Source organism: Leptonychotes weddellii, chromosome 10 (assembly GCF_054177405.1).
Source record: "Leptonychotes weddellii isolate Sample4059 chromosome 10, ASM5417740v2, whole genome shotgun sequence".
Taxonomy (NCBI): domain Eukaryota; kingdom Metazoa; phylum Chordata; class Mammalia; order Carnivora; family Phocidae; genus Leptonychotes; species Leptonychotes weddellii.
The window spans coordinates 15,799,443-15,820,410 of record NC_138378.1 but is presented as its reverse complement, the minus strand read 5'-3'; the positions used below and the strand labels follow the sequence as shown (position 1 = coordinate 15,820,410).

The 20,968-nt window shown below is 43.4% G+C and overlaps 1 protein-coding gene across 1 annotated transcript in view; it reads right to left on the bottom strand.

The window, feature by feature from the left end:
• PTPRT (protein tyrosine phosphatase receptor type T) overlaps window positions 1–20,968 on the bottom strand; it is a 337,632-nt gene that overhangs the window by 101,712 nt on the left and 214,952 nt on the right. The window contains exon 11 of the mRNA XM_081832270.1: window positions 417–565. Coding sequence (XP_081688396.1) covers window positions 417–565 — 149 coding nt within the window. The remainder of the gene's footprint in view (window positions 1–416; window positions 566–20,968) is intronic.

Sequence of the window (20,968 nt, the reverse complement as noted above, 5' to 3'; positions counted from 1 at the left end):
AACAGAGACAGTAATAATCCATGATGCACCTACCTTACATAGTTTATATGAAACACTGTTTTGAAAACTGTAAGACACTCAGTTCAGTGTGGCATGTTTTTCTCCTTATGGGCATAACCATGTCCTCTTTTTTTTTTTTTTTAAATATTATTAATTTTGTGAACAAGTAGTTAAGATGGCCTGCCCCCACTTCTACCTGCTTTGGGGGACAGTCTTAAATTCTCCTTTTCCCTCAAGATGGGCTGCCCCAAGTCTCTGCCAGGGAGAACCTTCCTGGAACATGCTTGGGAACATCCCAGGGAAGCATCCTGAGCCCATGCCCTTTAGCAACTGACCACTGTGAGGGGTCCACAGCAGAGGTACCAGGGTCAAGCTGGACCACGGGCATTCCCTTCCCCTTAGTTGACTCAACTTACTGAATCCATTAACGTCCTGAGAGCTAGAGGAGAAGCCTTCATCATTGCGGCTGGTGCTGAGCTTGGTGGTAGGTTTGTCAGCTGAGGCCACAGGCCCCATCTCTCTCTGGGCTCCACTCTGTGTCTCCTTCTGCTTCTTGGCCAGCTTCCTTTGGGACATGTGCAAGGGGAAAAAAATCACAGTCAGATGGTTTCAGCTGTATTAAAGCATTGGGAAGACCAGATTGCTCTTCTTCCCCACTCATCATCCTCAACCCCCAAACCTGGCTCATTCTCCAGAAACAGTCATGGTGGGTCCTCCAATGCCAAGGTGGAATAAGCCTAAGACCTCCTGAAATCATTAATGGCTTTCCTTCACTCAGAAATTTGAGACTTATCCTGGCTCATCTCCAACAATAGGTATGTTCTTTACTTGAACTTAAAATGGGAAATCAGTGAGACTTGGCATGATGCTTCCCTTGCTCTCCTTCCAAAGGGGGGAAGAGGCCAGATCGATCTTTCTGTTCCCAAGGCTCTGAATGAGATTCGCAATGGAGTCTGACGTTTTTCAGAGACAAGATTACAAAATAACACACCAAACAATGGTAGACTGAAGTAGGGGCTGTTGGTTGGTGAAGGGTGAGGGTGGGGGTAGTTAGTATTGTAGCTCAAAGGAGAACACCGAAAGCTGAACTGGATGCCTAACTATTCTCATAGGAATAAAAGACCCTCAGAACCAGATGGTATTTATAATAATACTAGTTTAAAGCAGTGGTTCCCAAACTCTGATGGAAATTAGAATTATTTCAAGAGCTGATAAAAGCACACAGAGGCCCTGGTTCATGAAGGCAGGACAGGGGCGAGGCCGGTGTGTGACCACCTAGTTCCCCAGGTCATTCTGACATCATCACTGGAGGTTAAAAAAATTGGTTTTGGCCAGGAAGGCCTGGGTTCATATCCTATCTCTGCTGGCTGCATGACCCCAGCAAATTCTTTAGCCTCTTCAAGTTCTGAACTCATCCTCTATGTATTATGGGAAACAACTAGACCAAACCCCTAGGGTCATGATGATTAAATGGGATCAAGTGCTAAACACATGGAGCACAGTGCCTGGCACACAGAGAACATTCGACACTTGGCAACTGCTATTCTTGTTTTTATGTCATCCTTACTGGTCCAACCTCATTCTAGGAGACCCACCGTGAAATCCCTGGATATCAAGTGGTAGAGATTTTGATACCTCCCCAGGCAACTGAAGGGTTAAAAAGTTCTCCATATGGATTTCAAATCTATTTCTCTTAAATCTTAACTGATTGTTCTTAGATCATTAGAAATACAAAAATATGACTAATACCTCTTACCTATAATAGTTCTTCAAATATTTCTAAAAAACCAACACAGTTCCTCTGAGATTTCCCCACATTTCCAATTCTAAATACAGTTATTTTGTTCCTGTGATGTGGAAGGCAATGGGCATATTAAATATCTGGGGGGTAAATTCTCAGGTCTCTTGCTCTGTTTTCCATAGGTCTTGGCTTCAACTTCAATCTTGATCACTCCTACCTCAGCATGGAAACAACAGATCTCTCAGACAAGTCAAATTCAGCACCATGTAGGAAATAATTTTCCAAAATGGAGCCTGCTTGGTCACGAAATAGGCAGTTCAAGAGGTAATGATCTCCCTGTCAGAGGAGGTATGATACGAAAGAATAACCCTAGACCTAGAAGTATTTTAGGGGAGTTCATCTAGGATCAGTTCTGGTTTGACAGTATGATAGCAACCCCCTATACATGGGTCCCTCAATCTAGGTGCAGACTGCACAGAAAAATGACAGATGGCACACTCAAGTGGGGATAATTTGGGAAGAGTTTATGTGCAAAAGGACTACTGCCAAAAGTAAGAAGGGTGAAGGGGAATGCAAGGTCCACTCTAGTGACAGATGAGCTGTTGGCCACCATGTGTCCAGAGGGACAAGCAGAGGCAGCAGCGACCAGAACCCCAAAGGAGAGAGTTGTGAAGACAAGAGAAGACCACCGGCCCAGAAGCAGCAGTCTCTCTCAAGGGATCCAGCTGGTCCTCCCAGGGAGGGAACCAGAGACATAAACACCCTGACTACATCTTCCCCTCTCCCCCTGACCTCCAAACAGCGGCTCTCATTAGCTAAAACCAACTGGAAGCCGGAGGCATGGAGTCCATGTCAATCTAGCTCTGGAAGCAGAGGGCAGAGTGGAGAGGCAGGAAGAGCGAATCTGGATCCAGGAAATGCCCCCCAACAAGAGGATTTTCTCTCTCTGATTTGGGCCACAATTTGAAGACAAATGTAGCCTAAAATGGAATTCTTTTTTTCTTTCCTTTCTTTCTCTTTTTCTTTTTTTTCCATTGGCCTGAAGAAAGAAGGACCCTCAGGAAAAGGAATGTGTCTTTTGGTTAGGATGTTTTGGCTACAAACATTGTGTTCCAGTAGTCAGAATCTTTCTGACAGACAGAAACAACAAGGAGCAAAGCATTGGATCATTTGGGCCTTCTCTCACCATTGCCAGGCAATCAGACTGGGGGGAGGGGGAGCACCAGCGAAAGAGAAATGAGTGGGTCTACTACTGATGACATTTTGAAATTTTATTCTTCATTTATTATCAAAAAGGAGTGTTTAAAAATGTATATGTGACCTTCTTAATCATAAATTTGAAAAAATATACAGCAGATCCGTTGCCTCTCTCTGAGCTCTGCTCACACTGCACCAGCAGGAAATAAAAGGAAATCCAGTAAGAAAGTTAACTTTAAAACTAGAAGTGAGTGTGTACTAGTGGCCTTGATATTTCCGTAGGGGCAGAACTCCCCCCAGGGGTAAAATAATATGGAGAGAGCTGTCTTAGGCACAAATCATTTGCTTCCAAAGGAATAATAATAATAATAAAAGGTCTCGCTGCATCTATGATAAATGGCATTTTACAGAAATGTTTGGGTAGCTCTGAAAACCTGGATAAAAAATGAAAAATTGAGTTTCTCCAAAACATAGGTATTTAAAAACTGGACAGCTAACCAAGTTATAAAAACTCAGGAGTATGGCATGCTTAGTATTTAGCCCATGTTGACACTATGTGTTCGTGGTAATGATGATGTTCTATATAAAAAAGTATAGACAGGTGTTTTAGCAACTGGCAAACACAGCTACAAAGTGCAAATAGAAGGAAGGAATATAGAAGGAAATAAAACACAAAAACCACAGTTTTGGGACCTATCTTTATTCTATCAGAATTCAAAATATAAGTATTAAAAAACCCTTTCGGTAATACAGGAAAAATCATGTTTATTCCTATAACCACAGAGCTTAACTGAGTCCCTTCCCTGTTTTTCCTTAAAAGAGGGGAAAATCCAAGCCTATGAGTTGGGCATGAAAGACCCTCAGGCTATGGCTCTAGGCTTCAACTCAGCCTTATCTTCCACACACACCTCCTCTTAGGAAACACCAACTACCTGTCTTCATCCCCCAACAATTCCTCAATACTCTATATTCCCTAATGTGTCCCCATTCTTCTCCATTGGCCACCTCCTCTTCATCCTTCAAGGCTCAGCAGTATTCAAATGTCACCTCTCCTTTGAGGTTTCTCTTGCTCCTCTAAATAGATTTGTGGTTTTCTCTTCTTGGCTGACTTATCCGCTGTACAAATATTTATTGAGCACCTACACGTACCGGTCTCTGCTAGCTGTAAGATCACAGTGACAAGAGCCAGACACGACCTTGACCTTCAAAAAACACAGACACTACTGGCAAAAACAGGTGCTAAACATGTAAATACAGAAACAAATATAAAATCATGAAAGTGATGAAAGCCAAGGAGGAGAAATGCATGGAGCTATAAGCATGCCAATAGGTGATTTGAGCCCTCTCAGCAGATCAAAGAAAGCCTTGTTGCCAAGTCAGCTAAGCACTTGTCTAGTTGAACTGAAGTGATTCAACTCTCCCACCCACTAGGGCAAGAACCTCTTGGGTGAAGGGCTTTTGACTTCTTGCACCTACTCCAATTTCTTGCTAAGTGTCTGGCACATAGCCAGTGCTCAATAAATTTGTTGTACAAATTTATATTTAAAAGTCTACAATTTGAAGTGCAGAAAAAATTGCCATCCTACTCCGACTGCAAATTATAACCACTTTAAAAAAAGATACATACGAGGAATGAGGAAGAAAAACTTGCACAAAATTAGTTTGTGACCTGAAATATTTCTACTTATGAATATTTTTGTCTGACAACTTAGCATTTTCTTCCGGTGGTTATCATAGAATTCTTGTGATGTTTGCAGAATTAATGGAATGTTTACAGAAGTCAGAATTTTTTTTCACTTAGAGCCCATGGAATAGCCACAGCTACAGAATGTTTTTTAAAAAATCACATAAAATGGTTACATGATAAATAGGATAGTCACATAACTCATGGAATCTTCAGATCCTTCAAGACCCAAGTACTTCTGACTTCTGAAACTTGGAATTTTTTCTCTAGCTGTTCTGAGATTCTTGCCAACTGGGTCACAAAATTTCACCAGCAGGGGGTACCAAAAGCTGGTAAAAAGAGAACATGCATAAGCCTATCTATTCCTCTGCAGGGATATTTCTAGAGCTGAAGAATGTTTTAAGACCTAGCAATCCAAAGTTTACTGTTTCTGACAGGTGGGGACAATGTGATGTGACCATAGCTCTTGGCATTCTTTCTTCTAACAGATCACTCTGAGGTCTTTCTGACCTTTGCTTGTTAGCTGAGTGAGGGTAGGTGGCAGGGGATATGCCCATGACGGACCTTGAGTCCTATGATTTATTCTGAGCACCACTCTTTATAAGGGACAGTGTCAGGTGGAATGGCTCAAGAGAAAGGAATGCAAGGCTGTGAAAGGTTCTGAAATCATTTTGAGAGAAGGAGCATCTGAAACGATGGGGATTATTTCTCAAGGAGAGGGAATATTCAGGAATGCTCTCTTCACACATTTGATGTCTGGCTCTGTTGTGGCCCCAGGAGCAGAATTAGAAACAGGTTGGCTTGACACAGGAAGAAAGAACAAAGTAGAAGTTCTTGGGTTTCTTTCGGAAGTGCCTAATACCTGACTGTCCTTCCCATTTCTTCTTCCTTGGTAATCTTCTCTACATCTTTTACATCCCAACTCAAATGTCCCCCACTCTTAAGGAAGTCTTTGTCTCCTTCCCAAAGTTAGTAGTTTCTTCCTTTTTGCTCAATGATTTGTTGGAAAAATATTTAATGAGCACCTACTTTGTACCAGTAGCTCTTAGAAAGAGACCATGATGTAAAAAGCCAGGCATGATCCTTGCCCTGCTTAAGCTTTTGGAAGTAACAAGCAGCCCATCCCTGGAAAAGTTCAAGTAGAGACTGAGAAGCGACTTGGAAAAGAGGCGGTAGGGAATTCCACCATCTGGATTCTGCAAAACCCTTGAATCTGTTCTGGGCTGGGAACAGGAGGCTCCAGCCAACGGGGGGAGAGTGTTGGGGGTTCCACCTAGGGTTTTTCCCTACATGTGAAGAGCTATGCCCATGCTCCTGGGGAGACACGGATAAGGCACTCTTTCTTTTCCTCCCAGGGATCTTCCTCTGACCCATCCTCTGTTGGTATCTCTGGATAGATGTTCTGGGAAGCCACAAAGATTGGAACACTGGAGCCAGAGAGAGATCCTCAGCCCGTAGGAGGCGGACAAAGAAAACACAGAGCTGAGACTCTACTCCTATTAAAAACTGGCACTGTACCCTTTGAAGCTGGGGTGCTTCTGTGCTGGTACGATCGGATCTTTAAAGTTATGCATCAGAAGTATAAGGGAACTGTACCATCCTCTCATTTTATTCAAGAAACAGGCCCAGACAGAGGAGGGGCTTAGCCAAGGCACATGGCACAATGGCAGAAGCCACGGGACCCAATCCCTACTTTCTACCTGCCAGCGCAGGACACCTGTTCTAACAATCCTCCACCTCTCTTTTCGGAATGAAATTAGAAGTGCAAATTCAGTCCATGGTATACACGGTTCTAGTCCCTTGTGAATGCAGCAAAACCTTATTAATCCAAACCTTACTAACTCAGAATTACTGTAATTGAGGCAGGGGCTGAGCTATACCACATCAGAGTCAATAGGGTAAACGAGGCTATGGATATGTGCAGGATTTAAAGGAGAACACACCACTTTCTCTTAGGCAGAATGGCAAAGCAGTTAACACACTGGCTTTGGTGCCAGACAGCCTGGCATCAAAACCTGGCTCCATCTCAGACTAGCTGTGTGAGCTCTTGCAAGTTACTCATCCCTCTGCATGTCAGTTTCCTCCGGTTCTAAAAAGAAGGTACAATAGTACTTTCCCAGAAGGCGGTTGTGAAGATGAAATGGTATGTGGCTAGCAAGGCATTTTTCCTAGTACATGGTACACAGTAAGCACTCAATACATGCTCTCTGGTAATCCTTTAAATACAGGAAACAGCCATGTTAATTTAAATTGCCTCATTATTTATTAAATATGAATCTTCTAAAGTGGATGCCCTGAAGAATGCCTTTTCACTAAAAACATCCTTTGATGTATTCTAGAGCCACGTTTCTCAACCTTGGCTGCACAAATCATTTGGGGAGCTTTAAAAATTACTGACGAGCTTCTAGTTTAATTGGTCTGGGGTACAGCCTGGGTATATGCGTTTTCAAAAGCTCTCTAGGTGATTATAATGTGCTGCCAAGCTTGAGCACCACCGATGTAGAACAGTGTTGTCTCTGGACCAGCAACATCAGTTTCACCTGGGAACGTATTAGAAATGCAATTTCTCTGGCCCCACCCCTGACCTACTAAGTCAGAAACTCTGGATGATTAATAATCCCTCCAGGTAATTCTAACGCAAGCTGAAGTTTGAGGACCCTGATGTTGAGAACCCACTCCTCAGCTGGTCTGAATCAGTGAAGAGTCCCTATCATGTTTCACCTGTGAAAGTGGAGGACCAAGAGGTAGGAGATCTGGATGCCAGCTCTAGGTCTCCCAATCCCTTACTGAGTTACCAGGGACACACCCTTTCCCCTTTCTGGGCATTGATTTCACTACAGGGGGTAGTTGGCATCTTAGAACCAAGGCAAGAACAGATACTTTTTAAATGACTGTTCTTGGTTGCATTGTGTCCCCTCCTAAAGATATATTGAAATCCTAACCTCTGGTACCTGTGAATGTGACCTTCTTTGGAAAGAGGGTCTTTAGAGATGGAAGTCATTAGGGTGGGCCCTACTCCAACAGGTCTGGTATCCTTACAAGAAGGAAATTTGGATGGAGACATGAAGGGAGAAGGCATGTGAGGACAGAGGTAGAGAATGGAGGGAGGCAGCTGGAAGCCAAGAGTTGCCAGTAGCTACCAGAAACCAGGAAGAGGCAAGGAAGGATTCTACTCAGAGTTCTAGAGGGAGAATGACACTGCCAACATTTTAATTTTACACTTTTACCCTCTGGAACTGTAAGAGAATAAATCTGGTTGTTTTCCACCATCCAGTTGGTGATACTTTGTTATGAAGCCCTAGGAAATGAATAACAATTCCATGAAACAATAAATCCCAAATTTATTTCATTTCTTTAATAAACACATATATAGCACTTATTCCACGCTAGGCACTATTAAGGCTATCACAAACACAGTGTATTAACTCCTTTAATTCTTCCAATTACTATATGAGATTGGGAGTATTACATCCCTATTTCACAGATGAGAGAGGGAGGCAGAGAGAGTGGAAGTAACTCATTGAAAGTCCACCCAGGCTTTAAGAGATGTAGCTGGGATTCAAACTCAGGCAGTCGGGCTTCTGAATGGTTCTCTAAGGTTCCTTGTTATGTCATGCTCAGCCAAGGACCTACACATATCCACCCTCATCCCAAAGCTTTTTCAGCTGGCTCTCTTCCTTTCCAGGCAAACACACACTCACCCACATATGTACACACATCGAGGCAGAAAGCTCACACTCACACCCACTCACATCCAGTCTGCTCATGACCTCTGTGGGGTACCCATTCTGGAATGTAGCTGGTTCCTCTCCAATTGCATCACCCTAGCCTGGGGCTTCTATGTGTTTCCACCAGAATGGCAAGGTTATAGAAATAACTGCAGCACATCCCACCACAATTTGAAAGGCTGAAGGACCTCAGCCACCACCTGTCACCTCCATCTTTCTGCTGTCTTGCTCTCCATGTCTATGCCTCTACCTGTCTGCTTCTGCTTCTCTCTTCTGGATGTGGCTGCCCCTCTCTCCTTCTTGCCTGGGTTGGGTCTCTTCTGTATCATGTTCTTTCCACTAAGGACAGAGTCAGACTCAGTCTGACCATCCTCTAGAGGGCTGGCAAGGGAACCAGTGCAGCAGAAGGCCTAAGACAGGTGCCAGGCCCTCCTTCTACTGACCACATCGCCACACTACCCCTTGGACCCTGAAGCAGAGCCCAGAGGGAACAGCACAGGCTCTGGAGCCAGACTGCCTGGGTTCAAGTCCCAGCTCCACTATTTACTAGTTATGTGCCTTGGAAAATTACTTAGCTTCTTTATAACTCAATTTCCTCATCTTTAAAATAGGGATTAATTATAGTGAATTCTTATGACAACCATTTGCAATAGATACTGACTTATAAATACTAAAGCACTTACAATAGGATCTGTCACCTACCAAATAAGCTCTCCAAAAGTGTTTGTTAAATAATACACAACGAGAAGGGAGTAATGCCCTCACAGGAAAGCGAGGGCAGAATCTCTGATTGAGACAGTAGCAAGTGCCCAGAATGCTTTCAGGCCACTGAACTCAGAACCCCTTGGTTAAGCAAATAGCCCTCTGTTCTCAAGGCTGTGGAAATGAACTTTGGCTCCAGACTAACCTGGCCATAGCGAGCTGTGTAATCACAATTGTGTCTCCATTTCTGAGACTATGAGACTCAGTTTCCTTCTCTGTAAAATGGCAAGCTCTTGACCGCAGAGTTACTGTGATGATTGGATTCTTATAATAATAAGTGTAATGCCCATTTAGAATTTTTAAAATGAATAAACATTTAAAATGTGTTCCCCCTAAGCAAGAAATTCCATATGTGATTTCATCCCCCTGGAACACATGATAAAACAATAGGATGAACAATAACTAATACTGTCAAAAAATAAAATAAAATAATAATAAAAAAAAGAAATAAGAAGTGTAAATTCCCTAGCATGATCTTTGGCATATAAGAGACACTCCGCAAATGTCAGTGCTTTTTCTCTCCCTTCTTCACACTAGCAGTCTGCATGTTTTTTTTCTGCTTTATTTTTACCTTAATTTTGTGTTTGACCTGCTCCCTGGGACGAGCACTCCAGGGAACCAAGTTAACGACTTCCCCTGCCCTCCTCGCTCCACCCATACCTTGCTCATATGACCGCAAACCAAGCCAGACAGTTGGGTAGATGTTTTTCTCCCAGTCACGCTCTGACCCTCAGTTTCAGGTCATTACAGGTTACAGGGTCTTAGGTTCTCTGGGCTGGAATGGCCTTTGGGGTTCTTAGAGTCATTCTCCAAGAGACCCCTGGGTGGAAGACCCCTGGAAGACCCCTGGCAATCCCCCCCAGCAAGTGGACATCCAGCCCCTGATTGCCAACTCCGGCGACAGGGACTCCTCACCTCTGCAGCCCTTCCTGAGGTGCAGGCCCCTACCTGGGGATGTTTTCCTTTGAGCTGAGGCTGAGCTGAACTCAGTCTCCTGTCTATGTCCTCTCAGATGCCACAGGCTGCTCTGCCTGCTCTTACCCATCCAGCTTATCCATGGGCGGATGGACGACCACGAATCCTTCAGACTTTATCCAAAGCAACCTCTTCCAAACCATCTTTTCTCATTGCCAAGGCTCTGTGGCTCTTCCTTCCCCAACTCCGTGAACCTCCTTCTGCATTCTGCATCCTTGTGCCCACACCTCTTCTTAGATCTCGGCCCAGGGCACTCTCTTTCTCACCCCCACCCCAGGCCTTCAGTTCCCATCCAGAAACCATGCTGGCCTGCTGGATGGCCAGCCCCCAAGGTCATCTCTCCCGCTACACTGTAACCACATGGGCAGGGACCATGCTGGCCTCGTGCACTTCCCATGCCCCAGCACCCTGTGCAGCTTCTGGCACAAACACGTGTTGTGTTAATGCATCCACAGATCACGAAGCCATCAAGTTCCGTCTCAAGCCCTATGTCTTTCAGGAGGCCTTTTCTGATCTCTCCCTAATGGGACATACTTTACCTCCATTTCCTATCCTCGTCATCTGCCTGCCGCTCTCACCATTCTTCATTATAATAACTTACACAATATGCATTAGTTCACATTTCTCTTTTCTCTAGCTACCTAGTTGAGCACTTGGCACAATGTCATAAAAGCTTTAAAAATGTTGACTGACTAAATGAATGAGTGAATGAGTCACATTTTTAACTCCTTTGTTGTTGCTCTGTTTCATTATTTGAAGATGCCCATGACTTAGACCTGACACATTTAATCTATTTCTGCCCCAAGTGTCTGTCCTGGAGCCGTACAAGTGGGCCTTTCTCTACAGATGGTGTGTGACAGTGATTCTCAAAACCGAGGGTGCATCACAGTCACCTAGAGAGCGTGTGAGAACAGGGATGGTTGCGTTCCACCCTCAAGAGTTTCTGATTTGGTGAGTCCGAGGCAGGACCCGAACACCTGCATTGCCAAGTTCCTAGGAGATGCTGGGACTATCCCTGGAGAACCGGTCTATGGAATGTCACCTCCTGCCCCACTGGGGAGCACATACCATTTACCTGCTGCCTGTTCTCCCGAATCAGTCACCTCCAACCTTATTCCCATCCCCCACCCCACCCCATTTCTCCTTAAACTGCCGGTGGGCGTAATATACTCTTTGCTTAAGTATTCCCATTTTCTTAGGACTTTATCCTAATGAAATAATAATAACAAGGGAAAAATATATATTCTGTAGATCACATTGGAAAACAGCTTTGTGTACACCAGGGGTTCTTCATCTCAGCACTACTGACACATGGGCAGTATAATCCTTTGTTGAGTGGGCTGTCCTGTGCATGGCAGTGCGTTTAGCTGCTTCCTTGGCTTCTACCCACCACATTTCAGTAATTCCTCTCACTCCCAGATGTGACAAATCAAAAATGTCTTTAGGCCTTGTCACATGTCCCCAGGAGGGAGGCCGGGGAGGACAGGATTGCCCCTGATCCACGAGCAATGGTATAGACATGTGAGTGTAATAGTTTCACATGCAGTAAATACCACCATGTGCTCGGTGTCTTGAAAACACCTGTAATCCTCATAGCAGCACTACAAGGTAGTGATCATTTGTTTTATAGGTGAGGAATCGGAGGCCCAGAGGTTAATCTCAAACTCGTAAAACAGGTAAAGGGACCAGGTGGGATTGGAGCCCTGAGTCTTCGGGCTGCAGAGCCCTGCTCTCTCCCAGAGGCTGCTCTGCTGCTTCTCTTGAATAGCACACCATCAGTCACAGCCTCATAAATGTCTACCGACAGGGGATTGGTCCAGTAAATGACGGTGCATCCCCCGGATGGAATATTATGCAGCTATTAAAATGATGGAGTGCCATTAAAAATGAAAACTATGTAACAACATTGAAGAATGCTAACTGGCTTACGTTAAGTTAAAAAAAAAAAAACAACAAAACTACAGACAATGAAACGGGGTCTGCATTGTGATTGTCACTGTGAGGAAGTGCATCCGTGCTGATGTGTTCTAGGGAAGGTATTAAGGATCATTTTCATTTCTTCTTTGATATCCATTATTGCTACCAGAATATCTCTGCGATCATTATTTTTAAGTAGTCGCAAGGTAATGAAATTCAGGATGTTTGGTTTGTCATAGGTCTTTCTTCCACCTGAATTAGTAGAACAAAAGCGTCTCTAAATCCTTTGAGTGGGGTCGGGGTTTGACACACTCTCACTTCCCCTCAGAGAGCCCTGTTGTATGTATGTTTCTGAACCAGGACATCTCTCCTTGAACTGACCAGCTTCCCCGAAGCGCAGCAAGCTGGAAATGCAAAAGAAAACGACGCTGAAGGCATCGGTGTGGATCACTCGGGGAGCCAGGGCTGTGAGGAACACGCAGCCTGTGAATAACAGATGTGTCTGTCTGTCAGAGGGTACTGAGCAGTGTGCCGGCTTCATGCATTATGCATCAAGAGTGGCCTGGCATCCTGGCCCGGCCGTGCGGGAGAAGGCTTGCATAAGGAACATCTGATGAACTGATTGGAATGTCAAAATGTCATTAAGGATAAATTAATGGATGTGTTACTTTGGCTGTAAGAAGCAGTGCCAGCAAGACAACAGGCTGCGGGCGGGCTGTTCCCTAGCCCAAGACAGACGGCGTTTGCAATGGAGATTCACGGTCTTTATGCAATGTGAGGTGCTTTGCAGGGAGAAGAATCAACAGAAACGCTCCAGCACTTAAGCACCGTAAAACCATCAGCATGAGATAAATTAATTAGTGTACACTAGGAAGGTGGCTGGTCTGTCTGCACTCCTGGGGAAAGCCAGAATGGATGGCACTGGGCTGGAGAGGATGGGTCTCAACACCAGACTCCTAAAGAAAGCAATTGAATTTAATGTGTAATCATAAACTGCAGCTGATGGAAAGATAAGTCTGGTCTGCATTTATTTTTTTCACGGATACCATTTCTGTCTATTGCTTCAAACTCTTTGTGTCTGTGGGTCAAGTGTCTTAGGTGACCAGGGAGACTGGAACCACTGCCACTTGCTTCTAATGCCACGGGGGAATTTACAGTAACTCAACACATGGGAAACGTTCTGGGAAGCCTGACTTCCCTTGGGACATACTAGATAATGGTGGTCTATTATTCTGTGATGGGAGGCTCACTACCCCACATGCAGCCTATTCTATCGTTGGACAAACATTGTTAGAAAGGTCTTTCTTAGGCTTCTCTAGCATCTTCCTCCTTGCAGCTTAACAACAACAACAACAACAACAAAGCAACAATGAGAGTATCTAACACTCACTGGACATTTGCTAAGTACCAGGATCTGTGCTCTGGTCAAGTTACCACCTTATTTTGTATCATCCCCACTTTATAGTAATAGGAAACTGAAGAACAGAGAGGGTGAGAGACATGCTCCAGACCACACAGCTGGTGCATGGCAGAGCCAAGATCCAAACCCAGGTCTGCCTAAAACTAAGTCTGACCATCTTAACTATTACATAATTCTAACTTCCATAACCCCCACTCATGGAATAGAGCCTCACTTTTAGAGCACTACAGAATGTTAGAAGCTAAGACAAGTGGAACTAACATTTTGAGCACATACCGGGTTCTTGGCTAAGTACCTGGTCTGGGTTAGCCTAACCTATCTTTTTTTTTTTTTTTTTTCTTCATTTGAGGACAGTTGACACACAATGTTACATTAGTTTCAGGTGTAAAATATAATGATTCAGCTTCTCTCTATGTTAGATTATGCTCACCACAAGTGTAGTTACCATTGATCACTATACAGCACTATTATAGTATCATTGCTCATAATCCTTATTCTATTTTATTCCCATGACTCATTCATTCCGTAACTGGAAGCCTGTATCTCCCACTCTCTTTCCCTCATTTTGCCCATCCCCCACCCTTCTCTCTGTCAGCCATCAGTTTGTTCTCTGTATTTATAGGGCTGATTCTGCTTTTTGTTTATTAATTTGTTTTGTTTTTAAAAGATTTCACATGAGTGAAATCAATGGTATTTATCTTTCTCAGTCTGACATACTTCACTTAGCATAATACCCTCCAGGTCCATCCATGTTGTTGCAAATAGCAAGATCTCATCCTTTTTTATGATTATGCAATATTCCAGTGTGTCTGACTGTACACACACACACACACACACACACACACACGTACCACATCTTCCTTATCCGTTTGTCTTATCTAATCCATCTTTCATGCAATAGCCCTGTTTGCTTGAAATAAGTTACTATTCCTCCACCTGAGACCTCTCTTTTTTTGTTTCCACATACATTAGCTTTTTAATATACAAGAATCAGTTACATTTCTATATATTAACAATTAGAATATGAAATTTAAAAAACGGTACCATTTACAATACCACAGAAAAAAAATGAAACATTCAGGTATAAATCCACCAAAACATGCATGGGACCTGCATGCTGAAAACTACAAGTAGGTGATAAAATAAATCAAAGTAAACCCATACAAATGGAGAGACACCCCATGTCCCTGGGCCAGAAGACTCAATATTGTTATGATGTTAATTCTCACCAAACTGATCTATAGATTCAACACAAGCCCAACCAAAACCAAGCAAGATTTCTTGCAGGTATCTACAGCTGATTCTAAAATGCCACTGTACATTTATTTTTAAAGAAAGAAATGCGGGGGGGCTTCAAACCTCAACTGTCCAGAAAATGAAACCAGACACCTGTTGTCTTGTTAAATATCATAATCATCAGGTATATTTAAATAACATTATTTCTCTATGTCTGGCATAACTGAATTTAAATAAAGTCTTCTCCATGGCAGAAGCTTATTCGTAAGACATTATGAACAAAAAACATGTTAAGAGACAGAAATTTATCCTATACAATTAAAAGTGGGACTTAGGGCACCTAGGTGGTGCAGTTGGTTAAGTGTCTGACTTTTGGTTTTGGCTCAGGTCATGATTTCATGGGTTGTGAGATCAAGCCCCATGTCAGGCTCTGCACTCACCATGGAATCTGCTTGAGTTTCTCTCTCCCTCCCCCTCTGCTCCTCACCCCACTCCCCCACTCTCTCTCTCATTTCAGATAAATAAATCTTAAAAAATAAAGTGGGACTCAAGAGGCCTGCTTAAGAACCAAATCACCTTATCTTCTCTTTAATCTTTGTCCTTATTTCTCCAACACATATTATAAAATTTCTTACAATTATAAAAAAGATGATTGACTTTGATCTTGTTCGAGTTTTGGCCCATTTATATGGTGAATGTATTTAATGGAATGAAGGGGTTGGTACAGGTTTATTTTTCTCCAATTATAATATGGAGCAATGGGTATAAACTTTCAGGTAGTGACCAACTCGACTTCATTCATTGCATATTCCGCCTGGTCTCAGAGGGCATAAATCTCATCAGCTCTGCTGCCAGATCCCCGTCACACCCACCTCCCAATCCATCATAAGAACATGGTACCAGTAACTGGCAACTCTGTTCCATGGATTTCTTTCAAAGAGCCTGTGGCCCTGGTCAGTTTGGTGAGCCTTCATTTCCTTACATTTAAGAGGATAATTCCTCCCTTGAAAGTTACAGGAGATACCTGGATAAAAGTACTTTGTAAAGTGCAAAACACATGTATACATAAAACATAAACTACAATTAACAGCAACAATGCACTGAGCACCTACTATGTACCAGACCCAGAACCAGATGTTGCTCACGCATTGCATTCTCTTATGCAATCCTGGTAAATCCCCATGGCAACCCTCCAAATTTGGTATCACTGTCCTCCTTTTACAGATGAGGAAACACAGGCTCAGAGAAGTTAGGTTGGAAAGTGTCAGAGGCCAGGATTCAAACACAAATACAGTCCATGGTCTTCTTTCTACAACACTGCTTCTAGGTGCTGAGTATGGTTTTCCTTGACATTTAGAGCTAAGGCAAAAGCACTGTTTAATACCCATAAGAGGTGGGAGATGAGATTAAAGAAGTATCACTTATTGAGCAAACTGCTCCTAGCTTAGATGGCTGGAAGATACTCGCATGGTAATATAGTGGGTGCATACACTTTGAATCAGCCATGGATCTCCTGGAAAAACCTTAGATCCCACATCTTCATGGTAGTTTTGCTGTATAAAGCAGAGCCAAGACAAAAGAATAGTATGAGGTCCCTTATTAACCACATCTGAGCTTAGATTTTTCACTAGAAGTTCTGTCTTCATCAGTAGATGTCCAAATCATAATGACATGGGAAGGGAGAATAAAGTAAAATAGAGACTCTCTTAGCTTTTTTGATTTCTAATAATGTCCATTGTCCCTAAGCTGTTTTCCAAAACAAAGCAAGCTATCTTTAATCTTGAGGCTCAATTTGGTTTATAACTTTAATAAATCATATTTTCACTAATAGGGTCTTGACCACGCCAACCTTTCAATCCTTCCACTTAAAAAACATGGGTAAGGGCGCCTGGGTGGCTCAGACGGTTAAGCGTCTGCCTTCGGCTCAGGTCATGATCCCAGGGTCCTGGGATCGAGTCCCGCATCGGGCTCCCTGCTAGGCGGGGAGCCTGCTTCTCTCCCTCTGCCTCTGCCTCTCTCTCTGACTTTCATGAATAAATAAATAAATAAGATTAAAAAAAAAAAAAACATGGGTAGTTGTAATATACCCAACAATCGCCACCCTCTTAGAATATTCTGCACTGTGGCTCAAAGCCATTGGAATGAGAAACTGCTCAAGAATGAAGCTCAGCCAATGTTCTTTTATTCTGATAAAAAGCAGATTTCATAAGCAGAGGTACTGGGCTCCTTGAGGTTTCACTGTTGAAAAGAATGCTCATGAACACTTATTTCTCAGGAGATTGTTCATGGCTGAGGGGTCTTTACTCCTCATGGTGGTACCAAACTGCTATGAGAAGTGATTGTTATGAGAAATTAAAGACTATTTTAAAATGTGCCTGGGGCATTTTTGCCATTTGTTAAATGGCCTCTACACATTTGTGAACAGCACACAGATAGTGTACCTCAATATCTAAAGGAAGGAAATGGTGCTGGCCAATATGGCTCTGTCTTCTATGGACTCTGCCTTCCAAACTCAATTTCCACTAACATAACCAAAACTATGTCTATTTGATTATACTGTGGGATCAAGTTCTCAGCTGAGGTTCTGGGGTAAGTGGCCAGAGCAGGCCCTCATGATCATCTTGCAAATGCCTATATAACATGAGCCTAGATTTTCAAGCTCTCTCAGATGGATGGTTCTCAACCATGGTTTCAGATCAAAGTAATCTGGTGGACTTTAAAATGTGTAGCCATCCCTTGAGACCAATGAAATCAGTTCTCCAGTCTTTCTAGGTTGTGGCTTGTGGTATCCTACCTCACTGCCCTCCCCAAACATACACCAACTCGGTTGAGCTCTGCTCCCAGGAAGGAGGCATCATTCCCAGTGGGACAATGGGACCGTTCACAATAGAATGAACATTCTGCATTCTGCCTCCTGAGAACCTTGCCTCTTTTAAGGCAGGTTTTGGCAGCCACATTACAAAGGACAGACCTGTCATTGCCCAGCCTCGATTTTGGGAATAGCCAAGGGTAGACCTTCTACCTTCAACCCCAGCCTTTTTTCTGACCACTGGTCTACAAAGTCTTCTTGTGTTGAAATAACTTTGTCAACCCTTGTGGTGCTGGCCAGAATCATTAACTGACTCTGATCTCTCCCACTGATGTCCACAGGGATGGATGCCAGGAGGAGGGGTGTCTTATTCGATTACTCAGGGGAGAAATTTTCTAAGTTTAAGAACCACTATCTACAATTGCGCCACTTCATTCTGTCTGACAAATTCTTCCATTTAACTTGTGTTGGAAGTTACAATTTCTATCTTCCCCCAGCCCCGACACAGCCAACCATAGCTCTGTCCTAGCTCAGCTTTGCCATTTAATAAATGACAATTCCCCTGGCACACACATTATATCATTTAATTTAAAATTTCATTTATTTATTTTGAGAGAGAGAGAGAAAGAAAGCATGAGTGGGGGGGTGGGTGGGTGGGCAGAGGCAGAGGGAGAGAGAGAATCCCAAGCAGACTCCACGCTGAGTATGGAGCCCAACATGGGGCTCAATCTCATGACCCTGAGATCATGACCTGAGTGGAAATCAAGAGTTGGATGCCCAACCAAGCCACCCAGGCGCCCCTCATTTCATGTCTTAAGATAATCTCATGAATTGAGCACTAAAATTCCCATTTTATATATAAGAAATAAACTCAGATGCTTAGGATTCACAACTGCTAGGTAGTAGGACTGGGATTCACACTTTCTCCCTCCTCTTTTCTTGCTCTCTCTACTCCATCCCTTTCTTCCCAAGTTGTTCTCCAGCACATCACCTATTTAGTTATATACGTGTGTGTGTGTGTGTGTGTGTATGTATTTCTACACAGTGAGACCAAGGAGAAATGTGGGCGTCATTTCTCCAGTGAAGGGTTCTGTGTCTTCCCCCTGCTAGGCACCCTATTAAGCCCTTTGGCCTATAGATGTCTTTCCTCAAAGCAGATTTGGTGACTTCCTCCCCTTGTCATGTCTTCACTCTCCTCTTTCATGTATGCATAACTTTCTAACTTTTTAACATGGGCAAGTTGCCTTTCAAGCTGTGAGCTTCTTGAGAGAAGGACATTTCTTTCTAAACACTTGACACCTAACTCACTACTTAGCACAAAAGAGTAACTGCTCAGTAAATGCTTATGAATGAAAGAATATGTCGCTTAAACAGAACAGCTTTTCTAAAATGTAGGTGTTTTTACCCCCATTTTCCAGATAAGACACTGAAGGTGGGATTGTATCAAGTGCCCTAAGCTGCAGAGCCAGCATGCCCAGGGCTCTTTCTTGCACAGTATAGTCATCTGTCTGATAATACCTTGCTAAGTACCTCCAAGCCCAACCAGACAACTAGGTAATAAGTGGGAAAGCACTTTGGAAGAGATAAAGTTGTATATACAAACACGATGTAATCATTATCATCATTATCAACATTGCAGAGCTTAACTAAAGCACTTCCTTCCATTAAAAGCACTACGCTGAAACACTTAAAAAAGCATTTTCCAGTTTGTGCCTCTCAGGATCCTATCTTTGCTACAGCCCTAGCTGTAAGAGTCATTCCCACTCTGGGGATACTTGCTAAAGGCAAGTGCTTTCAGGATTAAACCCATTCCTGCCCTGGAGGGCCCTGCGGAGCGCCATGGTGGGTGGGCACTTCTGACCCTCAGCTTTTCCTCTGGCTGGTTCAGCAATAGCTACAGTCTCTTCTGTGATACACAGTGAGCTCCCCCAGGCAGGAGCTATGAATGAAGATGCCCACAGCCCCCCGCCCAGCACAAACACAAGTGAGAAGCAAATGCCTGTGAATGAATCATTGTCCAAGGAAGAACTTTTTAGAGTTTACTTATCATCACTGGGCAACAAGTGGTGACCCCAGTTAGCTGGCATACAGTGTGTCCATAGGCAATGACACGTGCATGTGGAGGGGAGGGGCATGCCATGTACTCAGATCCACTTGTCTCCAGTGGCCAAATTGAAGAGAAGCCAATGGATGTTGTGTTCTCTGAGAATGAGACTGTGAGACAGAGACTGACGTGCAGGAGATGAATTAGGAGGTGCTTTTGGGGTCAATGTCTGTGGAAGGCAAAGGGAAAGGGAATGGGAAGGGGAAGGAGGGGAGGGCAAGGGGAGGGGAGGGAAGGATAGGAGAAGGAGTGGGTGGAAGGGGAATTTGGTGATGCAGGTGCAGTAAAGGCTTGAGCCAACCCCATGGGAAGCTCTGAAGCTGGGGTGACTTTCACACCCCCGCACTGAATATCTACTCATGACCTTGGATGAGGCAGCTCTGAAGGGCAAGTTGTCTGAAAGGGAGCTGTCAACCAAGAGCTCCTTCATTCTTTAAAAATTTTTTTAATTTTAAAAATTGAAGTATAATTAATATATAGTGTTATATTTGGTTTCAGGTATACAATGATCCAACAATTCTATACATATGTCAGTACTCAACAAGATAAGTGTATTCTTAATCCCCTTTATCTATTTCATTCATCCCCTACACCTACCTCACCTCAGGGAGCCACCAGTTTGTTCTCTGTATTTATGAGGTTTTTTGTTATTGCTGTTCATCTCTTTCTGTTTCTTAAATTCCACATGAGTGAAATCATATGGTATTTATCTTTCTCTAGATGATTTATTTCACTTAGCATTACACCCTCTAGGTCCATCCATGTTGTTGCAAATGGCAAGATCTCATTCTTTCTATGTTTTTATGGCTGAATAATATTCCATTTTATACACACATACGTTTATGTATACATTTTACACACACACACATTCTCTTCCACAACCTCTTTATCCATTTTTCCAAAGAAGACATCCAGATGGCCAACAGACACATGCAAAGATGCTCAAGATCACTCATCATCAGGGAAGTGCAAATCAAAATCACAATGAGATACTACCTCATGCCAGTCAGAATGGCTAAAACCAAAAACACAAGAAACAAGGGTTGGTGAGAATGTGGAGAAAAAGGAACCTTCACACACTGTTGGTGGGTGTGCAAACTAGTGCAGCCACTGTGGAAAACAGTATGGAGTCTCCTCAAGAAATTAAAAAGTAGAACTACCCTACAATCCAGCAATTCCACTACTGGTATTTACCCAAAGTCCTTCATTCTTTTTTTTTTTTTTTTTTAAAGATTTCATTTATTTATTTAACAGAGAGAGACAGCGAGAGAAGGAACACAAGCAGGGGGAGTGGGAGAGGGAGAAGCAGGCTCCCTGCCGAGCAGGGAGCCCGATGCGGGGCTCGATCCCAGGACCCTGGGATCATGACCTGAGCTGAAGGCAGACGTTTAACCA